This window comes from Ochotona princeps, chromosome 6, assembly GCF_030435755.1.
Source record: "Ochotona princeps isolate mOchPri1 chromosome 6, mOchPri1.hap1, whole genome shotgun sequence".
Lineage (NCBI taxonomy): Eukaryota > Metazoa > Chordata > Mammalia > Lagomorpha > Ochotonidae > Ochotona > Ochotona princeps.
The window spans coordinates 14,513,739-14,529,154 of NC_080837.1; the positions used below are offsets into that span (position 1 = coordinate 14,513,739).

The 15,416-nt window shown below is 52.0% G+C and overlaps 1 protein-coding gene across 1 annotated transcript in view; it reads right to left on the bottom strand.

Moving 5' to 3' along the window:
- Window positions 1-466: 466 nt before the first annotated feature.
- The window catches only part of MAP2K5 (mitogen-activated protein kinase kinase 5), a 245,809-nt gene continuing 230,859 nt past the window's right edge, over window positions 467-15,416 (bottom strand). The window contains exon 22 of the mRNA XM_004578329.2: window positions 467-866. Coding sequence (XP_004578386.1) covers window positions 762-866 — 105 coding nt within the window. The 3' untranslated portion in view covers window positions 467-761. The remainder of the gene's footprint in view (window positions 867-15,416) is intronic.

A 15,416-nucleotide genomic window follows, 5' to 3' on the forward strand; every position in this document is an offset into this window, starting at 1 on the left:
CAGGTGTGTCAGACTCCTGGCCATGGTGTGGCTCCACTGAGAACAGGTCGTGTGGCCATGAACTGGCAGGAAGTGGGCATGGATGGCAGGGGTGCCATCTCAGAACCACTGGAGCCTTTTCCCGGCTGTCAGTCTCTTGGCCCACCCTGGGCCATCCTGCTGGCATCGGCCTATTAGAGTCTCTGTCCCTGTAGCCCTGGCATGAGCAGTGGAAGTGGTGGTGGGGGCAAAGTCCAGGCGAGAAAGGCACGCAGAATGGGGGCTGAGCTCAAGGGCTCAAGGACTCCTTGAGGCACCTGCAGGCTTGCCTGTCTCCTGCATCCGATGGCTGAGTTCTAAGGGGTCCTTGAGGTGCCTGGGCACGGGTGTCACGCACATCCCTGTGGAAGCGGAGGAGCAGGGGAACCCCACCTGCTCCCAGGCCTGGGTAGGTGGCAGGCGTGAACGCAGACAGGAGTCTCCTGGGCGTGGTCCCGAAGCCGTGGCCTTTTTATTCTCCTTGGTGCTCTGACATGCCCTGCTCCTTTACAAAGGAAACTGTTAGGAAAAAAGAGGGTAGGCAGGGGCCACGAGAGCCTTGCTTCTGGGGGTCTGTCCCTTCCTCTAGTTGCTGGAGACAGTGCCTCCAGGCCGGAGTGGGTGAAGGCTGCCCGGCAGGGTGGTGGTGCGTGCACGAGTGAGTGCAAGCAGGGAAGCTCTTCAGTGCAGGCGGTAAACGTGGGCGGGCCGGCCCCCTGGGTGCTGGGTGCTGGGCTGAGGCCTCATGGGGCCTTCTGCTGGCTCCTCCTCTCCTCCAGGGCTCTGCATACCCACATGGACACCACGGCAGCATTCCCGTCGTTAAACTGCACGATGAATGGGTGGCCCTGTGGGAAGAAGAGCAGCTACCATGGGCATGCCCGATCCCAGTGTGTCAGTCAGCCTGTGGCCCGAGGCCCACTCTGATCTCCCTCCAGCACCCCGCCCCCACCCCAGTCTGGGGAGTCAGCCTGCGACTGAGGCCCACGAGGGGTGGGGAGGGACCTGCAGGCCATTGGGCAGGAGACAGGGCAGCCCTGGCTGGCCACCCTCTGCTGCCTTTTCCAGGAGACTCAGCCGCCCGAGAGCTGAGAACCACCCTGCCACAGACTGGCTGGGCCACAGCTCCCTTCCCCTTACAGGAGGCACTCTGTGTGCGATCCGAGGGAGGGACGGCGGGGCAGAACATGCTGGTGTGTGGTTACTCCAGCTTCAGGGAGCAGGCTGGTGCTAGGGGCTGGGCGGCCTCTGAGTCTAATCCAATTCATCTCTGGGGGCAGCCCCTCCCTGGTTGTCCATACAGCCTTATGGCCTCCTGGGAGTTCCCAGGCAAGGTCAAACAGAGCAGGGACAGCCATGGGACTGTCCTGGCCAGCAAACAACAGTGCAAAATATTCCCTTTGCTTCCCAGGAGGCCATGGAGCCCTGGAACTCTACGCCTGATGGCTCCTGACCTTACCCTTCTAAAATGTGCAGTCTACGCGGCAAATGGCAAGGTTGGCACCATGGTGGGCAGTGGAGTGCTAGGAAAGGGGGGAGGCTGCCTACTTCTCCTGTGCCTCCTGCTTTCTGATACCCTCTGGTCCCTCCTCCATCTACACCGGCCTGAGGCATCCCCTGTATCTTTCAGGGCAGCCAGCTCCCGGGGACCTGCCGGAAGTCCACACTGCCTGTCCATAGCCTGGCCAAGAAGAACATGGGTGCAGGTGCCCCACCCAGGCCAGTGTCTGCAGGAGCTATCAAGGCTGGTGGTGGTGGGGACAGGGGGCCTGCAGACCCAGCTGGGTCACTGGTCAGAACTGAGGGGTCTCCAGGGATGGGAAGAAGGAATTGCTGGGCCCTGCCACCATTCAGACAGGAAAAATCATCCTGAGGTACCTTGTACCTGAATGCAGAGGTCTGTGCGGCACCGTCAGGCAGGCAGGCAACGTACCCAGAAGGTGCACTGGGTGGAGGCACAGGGCGGAGGACTCAACAAGGCCAGCACACTAGCTAGAGGCCTCCTGAGATCTACTCATACATGGCACGCTGGGGGGATGCCCCCAAGAAAGCAGGCACTGTGCAGGAGGGAGCGAGGCCAGGCTGGGGACGCCCAGGACAGACGAGCTGGGCTTCCTTCTGTTCTCCTCCTAGCCACAGCCCCCTGTGCCAACACTCCTCAGTCCCCTCCTGGACAGTGGGCTCCTTCCCCGTGCCCTCCAGGGGAGCCAGTGCCCTTCTGAAGAACAAAGGGGCAGCGGTGCGCAGGAGCCCGGGCCCTCCCCCTGCCTGGGGAATGCAGTGTCACTTTCCCAGAATGCCGGTGACTTTGGGCCCATATGCTCTGTCTCCCCTGTCATCTGTTCGGAAATGAGCAGAGCGGAACCGCGGGAGGAGTGAGCGGCGGTGTCGGCAGCACAGGAAGGGCTGAGGGCCGCACTGCGGGGCTGCTTTGCCCGGGGACCCGTGCTCCTGTGGATACAGTCCATCACTGGCTGTGGAGGGGCAGGGGTGGAGATGCCTGTGGCCAGGAGGCATGCTGGAGTCTTGATGCCCCATGCTACTTGTGAGGAGGGGCCTCAGACAGTTGGGTTTGCCCCAGCCACTGGTGACTGAGAGCGAGATACAAGATAGGGCAGGGGTCCGGCGTGGACTGCTCTGGGCCAGCAAGAACCCAAACAAGAAGTGACAGGGAGGCAGGCAACGTCCTGGGTGGCCCTTGTGCCTGGGGCCTGGCAGTGGCTCTGCCTGCAGGGTGTGTGAACCTCCTCATGGCCAGGGCTGGGTCCTGCCACCGGCAACCAGGGCACTGCTAACTCACAGAGGGTGCACTGTGTAGGTCACATGACTGACAGGGAGATGGAGGCCTCAGAGTCTCAGGTGACCTGCCGGGGGTGCCCAGAGTGGGGCCTGTACCACCAGTCTCCTAGCTGGAAACTCCTGCCCTGGGCTGTCCCGGGCACTCTGGGGCTGGGCCGAGGCAGCCAGGACAAGGGCTGCAAGCCTGAACTTGACCTTGTCCCAATCTCAGTCAGAAGCTGGACACTGGGACTGTCCCCTCCTTCCTCCTCCCCTCCCATGCCCCTTGTGCACAGTTACAGTATTGTCCCATGTTACAGAGGTGACATGGGGGCCCGATCCGAATGCACTGACAGAGCTGGGTGGGAAGCAGGTCTCCTGCTATCCCTGTTTCGCAGATGAGGGACATCAGGGTAGGGGCTGTGCCCTTGGAGAGTGACACGCACATGGGCATAGGAACCAGGACCTAGGCCACCTGACTCCAAATATTGTGCTCGTGCTGTGGAGGGCTCACCTGAGGGGAGTCCATGGGGCCATTCCACACATACCAGTCCTCCTGCACAGTGACATGCGCCTCCCTCCCAGGCAAGGGGCCCCAGGCACGGACAGCTCCTGTGGCCTCATCAAGCTGCAGGAACAGCCTGGCACAGGTGACTGCTGCTGACCTTGGCCTCTATGCCAACAGCCATGGTGGCCAAGCCGGGCCGGGTATGCCCTCTCTGGCCTGGACTGACCCTTCTCTGCACCACTGTCCCTAACTCTCGCCCGCCCATGCCTGGTGACGAGATGCCTCTTGACAGGTGGACAGCAGGACATCCCCGAGCTCCTTCCTGGTCTGGACTCCTGGTCCAGTGCTCACTCAGTGACATCACACCGCCTGTTTTTAGTTCTGTGTGGGTCCCCACACATTTCTTATCTTTGTGGATCTGTCAGGGAGCTTTATGTATCAGTCTGGGACAATGCCTGGTTCTCAATAGTTCCCGTGGCTTGTGCCAGTGACCTGTGTGTTTGCAGCACCCTCTCTATCCACTGAGCACTTGCTGTGTGTAGGAACTGGTTGTACCTCCCTGCACCCTCACCTTACAAAGCTGAGGCTCTGGGAGACAGGATGCTGCTGTTGAGAAGGCTGCAGAGCAGGATGTCCTTGCACTGCCTGTCAGGTGGGCAGACTGCTTTGTATTTCTATTTGTTTACGAAGTAGAAAACATAGATGGTCCAATTATTCTCCAACTCTAGCATATTTGAAGTCACATTCTAGGTGCTCCACCAGTATTTCTCAATGGACACGTGGGATGGCAATAAGGAACACACATGTATGTACCCATGTTCTCCCTGCCCAGATCCCACAGGTCAGGTGCTTCCTCTCACACCAGCAACTCTACTGAATCCACGCCCACCCTCCCTCCCCTTCACGGCACAGGCGAGGAAACTAACACACATGAAGAAGCTTCTGCAAGGCCACCGAGCTGTCCTGTGGACTCCGTCTCCAGAGCCAAGGCCCGAGCCACCACACTGTCACCTCTCATCAGTGCCAGACAGGAGGCGGACAGCACGTGCTATGTGAAGGTCTGCTCAGCTAACAGGACGTGGGTGGTAGAGCAGTCCCAAGTCCCCAGCTTTCCTGGACTTTGCATGTGTTCTCTGGGGGGCCCAGCACCTGGAAACACCAGAACAGGAATTTGCCAGGGTGGCAAGGATGGGGCCAGGACCATTAGGCACAAACAGGGTGCCCAGCATCAGACAGTGCCCAAACATGAGCTCTACCTTGGCAATACCCTCATCAGGTCCCCTCACCAAAGGTGCCAACTCTCTACCCAGCCACTGCATTCTCTGCCCCACCAAGGATGCTGTGTGGTATGGAAGCCAGGGACCTGTTAGCCAGTGTGAGCAGACGATCCTGGCACAGGTGTGTCCCAACCCAGTCTGCAACCAGTAGAACCCAATGAGCTGCTCCTGAGGGGTACGGAGATAGGTGCCTGGGAAAGGGGGTTTGAGGAGCTAGAGGGGCCCCCAAAGCCACTTCCAGCTCCAAGCTTCTATGCATTGTTCTGCAGGACCCCGTTCCCCTTGGCAGGGGACACCCTCCTGTGCCATCCTCTCTCAGCACTGGTGGAGGAGTGAGTGTCAGGGTGGGGTGAGATCTCAGAGGCCAATTCGACCGGGGATGGGGGTGGGGAGGAGTGCTGGGGGTCCTACAGATGATGTCTCATTCAAATTCTGTTAATAAAGGTTTTAAACTATATGAGGGTAGTTCAGAAAGTTCATGGAAAAGATGAAATTTATTTTGGCACAAAGAAAATGTGAAATTTATGTATTTTCCTTAGATGCATTTCCCATTACCTTTGGAAAACTGCCCCCTCCTATTTCTGAAAGCCTTCATAAGAAATACCATAGCGGTGGGCATCTCTCCTGGCAGGTGAAGATGCCCACACTCTGGACCTGGATCTGAGTACCTGGGTCTGTTTTCTGTCTCTGCCCTCCCCATCCAGCTGGCTGCTTGTGCACATCTAGGGAAGTGGCAGGTGAGGGCTCAACTGCCTAAGACTCTGCCACCCACGTGGGAAAGCTGGATGGAGTTCCTGGCACTGGGCTTCTGGGGTGTGACCCAGCAGAATGAAATCAGGGGGTCAGTAAACAAACACAGGACACATGCAGCTCTGTCTGGCTCAGTGTGCTGCCCTGCACACTGGGGCGCCAGAATCAGGTGCCAGGATGCTGCCTTCCGTAGCTCTCAGGGTAAAGTGGGTCCGCTTGTCTGATCTGTGTACAGCGTCCAGCCTCTGCTATGTGGACTGGCCACCGGGAGGGCTGTTGCAGTGCACTGGGTCCCTTGTAAGCGCTGCGGTCTGTGATGGACACTGAGACTGACATGGACATAGGCAGACATGTGGGTCTGGACCCCATGGTGCCCACAGGCCAGTCACACAGCGTACACTGGGACCTTATGGGGGATAGGAGAAGTCGCTTTGCACACCCATTGGCCAACATGCGCAAGTCACAGGGATCCTCTGTTGCTACTGTCAGCGAGCAGACTTGGAAGTCAGTTCTTCCTGCTTCCCTCTTTGGTGGTGATGACACTGGCTGAGTGGTGGCCTAAGCTGGGATGGCAATACGGTCAGCTGAGATTTTTCTGACACCAGGCTGCTGTGGTGACACAGCAAGGTCGGCTGCACCTGAAGCAGATGGGACTGCGAATGCCCCGTGACCCTGTGTCCTCAAGAGTTGCAATGCTACGATGGCTTTACAAAGACCAAGTTCCTGCTACGAAACACCCCGCTTGTTTTCACAGAAATCCTAAGCTCCTGCAGTGGTTTCACATCATCAACAGTTCCACTGTTCATATTATACAAGGTGGGTCAGCCTTCCAGCTGTGTCCCCAGCTGTGAAGGTGGGGAGCCCCTGCAGTGCCTCCAGTCCCTAGTGCCAGCCCTCTCTGAGGGGGGTGGGGTGCGGTGGGGATGGCAACCCTGGGAGGCACCTTCCCCTTCACCCCCTTGACACATGCAGGGAAGCTGCATTCTCCTGTTCACCTCTGGCTGGGGCCACACAAGTGCATTCTTTAACGCTGACACTTGCAGTAGCAAAGCTGATGCTCTCTCTCTGGTCTCTGGCTCTCCCTCCTCCATAGGCTGTGGCTGGCTGGTGAGCTGTCTGCCAGCTTCCTCAGGACCACGGCATATCTTCTCCATCTTCCTCCTGGGGTAGGGCAGCAGGACCTGATGCAAGATAGACGTGTGTGTGTGTAGTCTGCCCGTCTACCGGGCCCAGCTTAACTGGGCCACTATCCTGCCACACCAGGCCTACCCAGGCAGGCCTGCAGGGCGCTTGTTCTGAGCACAGCTGTCTCAGTCCCTGCCTTCTAAAGCTTTTCCAACAGCTAGGGTGGAGTGGGGAGAGGTAGAGGGGTCCTCTTCCTGCTTTTCATTTTTTTTTTCAAGTCTTGAAAAATGCCTTGCAGCAGTGGCCTGCCATCTCCAAAAAGCCTTCCAAGTTTACTTTTCACAATTATTATAAAAGTAGATATCTCCCCCCACCACCATTTCAGTTATTAGCAGCCAACTGCTTATCTCCAGCCATCCTAGCTGGTACCCAGGCACCTTAGGGTGTCAAGCAAATGTCTACCTGCATTTGGATGGAGCTACATGTTCTTCCACAGGGTCATTGGTCAGACAGTGGACCTTTGGGATGTTTCTGGGGTCTCTCTGGGTAGTCCCAGGACCAGTGCAGCATGGTGCGCAGAGAGGCACGGGGCCACTGGAGGGGGCGCTGGCACTGCTGAGCAAGTGTCCCAGGGGACTGGGCTGTGTGAGTGGTGGTTGCCTAGACAGCTGTACAGCAGATGGCATATTGGCTGCCCAGCCGGTCTCAGGTTGGACACAGGGGAGGAGGGGAGGCCAGAGGAGGCCAGGGGAGGGAGAACCCCAGGGACTCAGGCCTGAGAGGCGATGGAGCCTGCTGCTTCCTTTCCCAGATCTTCCTGTGAGTGCCCACAGGGCCAGGTGGCTTTGTTCTTTGTAAAATTGCTATCCTAATAGTACACATGGGAAGGCTACCGTTGGATCATCTGATACATGTACACTGTGCTTGAGGATGGAAACGGGCTGGGAACTCAACCCAGGTCTTCCCCAGGGGTCACAGGAACTTGACTGCTGAGCCATCACTAACGCTGCCCAGGGTCTGTGCTGGCAGCAAGCTGCAGCCAGGAGCTGGAGCTGGACACTGAACCCAGTTACGTTGACCTGATACCTTCACTGCTCCGCTAAATGCTCACTCTAGAAAACTCATCTTCGTTTTCAATGTGAAAGAGAAAGGCTGAAGGACTGGGGGTACCTTTTATATCTGCCAAGAACCATCTGGATGTTTAAGTACCACTCGCAGGGTATACATAGTGATTGCCCTAAAAATTCACTTGCTGTAGATGTACTAAATTTTGAGTGCCCCCTGTGGCTGCCTTGTGGCCTTCTGTGGCCTGGGGGCTGGACGTCCCCTACCCCTGGTAGAGGAAAGGATGGGAGGGAGAGGCAAGGTGCTCCTGGACAAATCTGGGCGGGCCTGCAGACCACCGAGTGTCTGGGAGTGCGAAGTATTGCGATTTAGCAGAAGCCACGGGTTGGCCAGCAACAGCTGAAGCCAGAGGACTCCAGGAGAACAAACACCAAGGTGAAGCTGAGCTTCTAAACTCAATTACACAAACGGTGGAGAGGCGGCGCAGAAGGAGGACAACTTGAGGTCCAAACCAGAGATGGTTTTGCCACTCATGCACCCTTCAGGAGGACTGAACAGGGCACTTCAGGGAGAAAGCACCCTGGGGACTGCTAAACAAAGGTATCAGCTGAGACCAGCATGGCAGTAATGACAGATTTGGAAGATCTGAACTCCTGCCTGTGATGATATGGAAAGGAGTGACCAGAAACACTGGGAACCCCTGTGCTTTGGGTAGGGATCTGGGGTACCAACCGCTACTTAAGGTCCAGGCCTCCCCGCCCCCAAAACAACACATCCTTAAAGACCAGAGTTTAGGGTCTGCTGCTGTGGCACAGTGAGCTAAGCTCCTGCCTATGGTGCTGGCATCCCAGTTTAAATTCCAGCTCCTCCACTTCCCAACCAGCTCCCTGCTGATGTGTCTGGGAAAAAAGCAGAACACGGCTCAAGTGCATGGTCCCCTGCCACTCATGCAGGCAACTTAGATGGAGCACTAACCCGGCCATAGTGGCCATTTAGGGAGTGAACCAGCGAATAAAAGATCTCTCTATCACTTGACCTTTCAAATAAATAAATCTTTTTTTTTTTTTTTTTATTACAGCCAGATATACACAGAGGAGGAGAGACAGAGAGGAAGATCTTCCGTCCGATGTTTCACTCCCCAAGTGAGCTGCAACGGGCCGATGCGCGCCAGTCCGATGCTGGGAACCAGGAACCTCCTCCGGGTCTCCCACGCGGGTGCAGTGTCCCAATGCACTGGGCAGTCCTCAACTGCTTTCCCAGGCCACAAGCAGGGAGCTGGATGGGAAGTGGAGCTGCCGGGATTAGAACTGGCGCCCATATGGGATCCCGGGACTTTCAAGGTGAGGACTTTAGCCGGTAAGCCACGCCGACGGGCCCATCAAATAAATAAATCTTAAAAAGCAAAAACACAAAACAAAAACAACCCTCAACCCAGACTATCATCTGGCAAAGCCGTGGCACTCCCAGCCTCACCTGTGGCTAGCTGTAGTTAACTCATCACGAACAGGTGCGCTGTGCACCGGTTTCTAGATGAGCTCAGTGTTTTCACTGCCCTCCTCCTTTCTTGCTGGCTGGAGTTCAAATGCCCTGTGAGGCCCGGGACAAAGACATAGCCTGGGTACTCTGCTCCCTGCCTCTGCAAGCTGTATTCGTCTATATGTAGCGGAAGCTGATTCTACTAACATCAAGGTAAAAGATGGACCCTAACACCGAGTATTGTTTGGGAGGAGTGATGATTTCAAGCTTTGATGAATTCAGTTAAAAATACAGGAACTGGGCCCAGCGCAGTAGCCTAGCAGCTAAAAGTCCTCGCCTTGCATGCACTGGGATCCATTATGAGCGCAGGTTCTAATCCCGGCCACCCCCTTTCCCTTTCAGCTCCCTGCTTATGGCCTGGGAAAGTAGTTGAGAACAGCCCAAAGCCTTGGGACCCTGCACCTGCATGGAAGACCCGGAAGGAGCTCTTGGCTCCTGGCTTTGGATCAGCACAGCTCCGGCTGTTGTGGCCACTTGGGGAGTGAATCAATGGACGGAAGATCTTCTGCTCTGTCTCTCCTCCTCTCTGTATGTCTGACTTTCCAATAAAAAATACAAATAAATCCTAAAAAAATGCAGAAACCATCAGTTAGAAATGAGAGGTAGAATTGCTCAACCAATGGAAAGAATAAATTAGAGAAAAAATAATGTTACTCTAGTAGAGAAAGGGGAAAAGTAAAAGTGGTATTGTATAGAGAAAATGTATAATCGGACAGCAGAGAAAATGTCAAATCTATCAAGTGATAAATGGTTAAATAAACAAATTCAAAGTCTTGAATGAAATTAAAAACTATAAAATGTAAAGAGATTTGCTTCCAACAAAAGAACCCAGATATAAAGGCATTATACATGACAAGATGATAAATATCAACATAATGTCGATGGTTTAGCCACATCAGTACCAGGCAAAAATAAAATTTAAATCAAGCTACATTAGACATAACGAGTCATGACACAGAGATACAAGAAGTATTTTAAAAGGAAGATGCAATATTTTGACATAAGCACTTTACATCACTACCTTAAAAAACAAAGCAAAAACTGGCTGAATTGAAAAGAGAAACAAACAAAGCCACATTGAAAGTGGGGACTGGGGGCCCGGTGGCCTAACAGCTAAGTCCTTGCCTTGAACGCACCAGGATCCCATATGGGCGCCGGTTCTAATCCCGGCTGCTCCACTTCCCATCCAGCTCCCTGCTTGTGGCCTGGGAAAGCAGTCAAGGACAACCCAAGGCCTTGGGACTTTGCACCCGTGTGGGAGACCTGGAGGAAGTTCCTGGCTCCTGGCTTCAAATCGGCACAGCACTGGCTGTTGCAGCCACTTGGGGAGTGAATCATTGGACGGAAGATCTTCCTCTCTGTTTCTCCTCCTCTCTGTATATCTGACTTTGTGATATAAATAAAATTAATCTTAAAAAAAAAAACAAAGTGGGGACTAGAACACATTTCTGGAAGCTAAGTGAGCAGGGAATTCAAATGGACACAAAATATTTGAGTGACATATGAATGAAGCTATATAAATAGGTCACCTACATTTAACAATTACAGAATATACAATCATAATTAGAAAGAAACTTGGTATTTAAAAATAAAAATGCATTTCAATAATTTACCAAACAATACCCTAATTGAAATTACAAATCCTTGGGTCCCCCCCAAAAACCATTTTTGGAGTTTTTTTTTTATTTTGGGATATTTGCTTCTACACAGTAAAATATCTTAGGATTGAGACCCAAGTCTGAGTAAGAAATTCATTTATGTTTCACACACACCTTATACACATAGCCTGAAGGTAATGTTATACAATATTTTTCCTGCACCTGCATTTTGTCTATGACCTGCTATATGAAGCCAGGTGTGAAATTTTCCATTTGTGGCATTATGTTGCTGCTCAAGAGTTGTGAATTTGGGAGCACTTCACAGTGCCGAATGAGGGATGCTCAGCTTGTACCTATCACTGCGTATCAGTGAAAACACACATGTAACAGTCTGCAGGCTGCGGTGAAGGCAGGACTGAGAAAGCAATTTATCGCTTTACAGGTATTCACTAGGGGCAAAAAAACAAAGCAAAACAAAACAAACAAACAAACAAACAAAACCACTGGGAATCCATCAGCTAAGGGTTCAATCCAACAAATTACAAACAGAAGCAGTAAATTCGAAGAACACATAAGACAGCAAATAATAAGGAACATAAAAGAAACTAGATGGAAAAATAGAGAATCAGCACAGTAAAAATACTTTTCTTTAAAAAGCCAGGAAAGTAGATGACGAAATTGGTGCAGAGAAGAAACAAGTCGCAAGAGCTGAAAATGGACTCATAAATGCAGGCCAAATTTAAGGATTAAAAGGACACCTTATGTGAAAGACGCACGGCCAACCTATTTGAGCCAACCTATTGTGAGACATGAGTGTGAGGGGGAGGTGTGTGGTGCCCGAGCCTGGGACTGGCAGGGTACCGTGAGCACACACATCGCCCCCAGTTGGCAGAACTCGGCTTTGACTCCTGCTATCACAGGTGTAACTTAGCATTGCACTAGGCATTCACTGTCTCACCCTAACTTCCCGGCAACTCCTTGGTCTCCAGCTCTTGTGGCTTCTTCACAGTGAGAGAAACCATTCACACAGATTGTAGCCAAAGCAGGCTGTTTCTGATCCACACCAACAGAAGCAGGAAAAAATCCACCCAACGCACGAGGCCTCACCATCTTGGGCTCATCTGCGTACATGAAGTACCGTCTTTTTGTTTTTCTAACTTTTTTTTTGTTTTGTTTTGTTTTTAGCTGCCATGCTCCCGAGTTATCTGAGTTTCACTCCAGCCATGGCTGCTGCTGGGGTGAGGTGGCGGCATCCAGGGTGTGGGCTGGCACAGTCCCATTGGAAAAATGTGATCCAGGAACCCAAGGGAGGTCCAAACTATCGGGCTGTGACACACAGGGATGAACAGGACCCACTTCTTGGAGTTTCTGCTGGTGGAAAGCCATGTTGCCACATGAACCTGCTCTCCTGCCTTTTCTTTTTTCTTTCTTGCTTTCTTTCTTATTTTTTCTTTTAAGAAACCCAGGAAAAGGAAGCAAACCATTTGAAAATTCTGGTCACTTTTGCGTCCCTGCAGCAAATAAAAATCATCAATAGAAAGCCACTCTTAGCCTTGAGCAATATTTTCAAAAACACAACACAAAGAACCTGCGGTACTTAACTATTCTGTTATTGATTTGCTGTGGTTTGCAAGGTAATGTTGAAGAAAATTAAATGTGCGGGCGCCTGAAACGCGTTTTCGGCGGTGGTGAGCGGTGTGACCTGTGTTTTCTGAGGCGGTGCAGGGGCCGGGGGGCACGTGGAGGGGGTGTGCCATGCACGAGTGCGGGATGAATGACAAGGGGGAGCATGCTTTATCTGGTTACAAATAACCTGGCTCCTTTCCCGCAGAGCGGCAGCCATGAAACTCAAGTCTATTTTCACTGTTAGACAAGAGCAAGTTATTTAGTTGGAGGCTGGCTTCTGCCCAGTGGGCTGGCTCCAGTTAAGTGGGAGGCTTGAGGGCACTGCCATTTGCTTCTGGATGCACAGATCTTCCCCCACCTAGGTGCGGCTCTGCTTCCCTTGGAGGCCAGTAAAATCTCCACCATTCAATTCATGAGCAAAATAATCCCATTGCTTCAGATTTGGTCAAGTCCAGAAAACACCATCAAACAGGGTATGTATTCCTGTTCCCAAATCTACATGTATTTTTTTTTTTTTTTAAAGATAGGCTAGATGAAGAGCAAAAGTGAGAGATCTTCCATCTACTGGTTCACTTCCCAAATGGCTAGCACAGCGGGAGCTGGGCCAGGACGAAGCCAGGTGCCTAGGAATTCCACGTAGGACATGCACATGAGTGGCAGGAACCCAAGCACATGGGCCATCTTTCGCTGCCTTCCCAATTGCATTAGCAGGGACTTGGATTGGAAATGGAGCAACTGGGACCCAAAGTGGTGTTCATACGGGATACTGGTGTCACAGGTTGTGGCTTAAACCACTGCACTACAATGCTGAATGTATTTAGTGATTTTATTAATGATTTACATTCAATGACCTATGGAAGGCCACTATAATTTGATGCTCTATGCTTAACTAAGAATCTGAAAGTTAGCCAGAATCCCATATGGGTGCCAGTTTATGTCTTGGCTGCTCTGCTTCCCATCCAGCTCCCTGCTAAAGGCCTGGCAAAGCAGCAGAAGATGGCCTGACTCTGAGCCCCTGTCACCCATGTCAGAGATTTGGATGAAGCTCCTGGCTCCTGGTTTCGGCCTTGCCCAGCTGTGGTAGCTGGACCCACTTGGTAGTGAACTAGTGGCTGGAAGCTCTCTTCCCTCCCATACCCCCTAACCTTGATTTTCAAATAAACAAACAAATCTTGACAAAGAATCTGGAACTCAAACTTAAAAAACAGTTTGCTTTTTTCCTTGCTTGTAATTCAGGTTGTTTTGGGGTCGGCTGGTGCTGGCACCACATCAATGAGACAGCAACTAGGGACTCTCCCTAATGCTGATGTAAAAGAAAACTTGAAAACACATTCAATCCTGACACACACACACACCATTTGTTTTAGGGAAGAGGGGAGAGCAAGATACATCGAAGACCTTCTGAAATTCTGAAGGGCTTTGATTAGTCAAGGAGTGTACGCTTTGGCTGTCTGAACAACGTCCTCATGTGGAGTCCTGGCAATGCGGCCTTAACAATTAGCCTTCCAGTACTGGGATGCCAGTGTTCAGCAGGGCACAAGCTTCCCCAGCCTAGCACTGTCCCATGATGTCATGGAGTGGGGAGGAGGCAGGGATGTAAGAGGTAGATAGGCTTCTGATAAGGAAATGGTAAAAAGACGTATGGTGCTGTGGCCAGTACATTGGCTCAACAGGCTAATCCTCTGCCTGCTAGTGCTGGCAATCCTCATAGGCACTGGTTCGTGTCCCGGCTTCTTTACTTCCCATTCAGCTCTCTGCTTGTGGCCTGGGAAAACAGTGGAAGATGGCCCAAAGCCTTGGGACCCTGCACCCCTGTGGGAGACCGGTTTCATACCTGGCTGTTGCAGCCATTTGGAGAGTGAACCAGTGGATGGAAGATCTCTCTCTCTCCTCTCTGTAAATCTGCCTTTCTAATAAAAATGAATAAATCTTAAAAAAAACCAAACCTATGGGGCCATGTAACGTTTGGCTTTATCTTGCCTAACTTTACAGAGAGTTTGTTTCTTAGATGTAGGGCTAACACGGATCAGGGAAAAAGAAAGGCCTTTCAGGACAGACTGGTAAATTCAGCTTAAAAAAAAAAAAATATAACATTAGGGATGACACCTGTGACATACCCTGTCACAAGAACTCAGCAACTCTGTGGGAAGTTCCACATTTCAGGGTTGGGAGCACTTTGCTAGTTGCAAGGTCAGGTAGGCAAGGGCCAGGGAAATGAGGCAGAGAGTCGGTCAGAGAGTGAATGTCAGCTGGTTTAATTTTCTGTGTCAACTCTGAAAATTAGATAAACAATGACAAACCAGGCTTTTTAAATGAACTTGTCACTTCTGGTTTTCTTGATCCCGGGGAACATTTTTTCAAGTCTTGGGATCCCCCAAGCCAGATTTTAACCCCTGAGAGGTAGACCCAAATGTTTCCATCCCTGATAACAAAAGATTCCAGGCAACCCTTTCTCCCATAGGCCTCTTCAGAGAAAGCCCTTGATACGGAAATACTCTTCTTGTGGCATCAAGGTAGGCTTTTGGGTTTTGCCTGGAGTTTCGAGTCCAGCCTTGGTCAGGAGGGTATCTGCATTGTCCCCCTCCCCAAGTTCTCTTTCCCTCTTCTGCTTTGTCTCCTAGACTGACTCAACCTTTTGGCAACAGGGTTCCTCTGCTCTTATCCGCCCTACCACCTTTGTGCTATGCAGCCCTGTCCGTAGGCAGCAGGTGCAGCTGAACACAGCCCTGCCCTGTCCTGCCTCATTGCTCTGTTGTTGGGTCCTGCCCCGATATTCAAACATTTTGTGCGACTCAGTCTACACTACATAGTTTAGTCACAATGCATTCCCTGTTCCCTACTTGGGTTAGGGATAGACTGTGGATCTTTCTAATCACTCCCCTTCCTGGCTCTGCTATGGGATATTTATTCAAATATAACCTGGTGTGAGGATACTGATTCCATCTGCATTTGAGTCAGGTTTTCGTTCCGCACAGTGCTTTCCAGTTCATTATCTTATGCAAGTGTCACATAAGTGGCTGGACAGGATGACTGCCATTCCCTTCCATTTGCAGATTCAAAAGCTCAGTTCAGAGGTATCGCTCGGCCAAGGCAGAATCAGGCCTGTGCCTTTGGTTATGGTATGGTAATCACAGC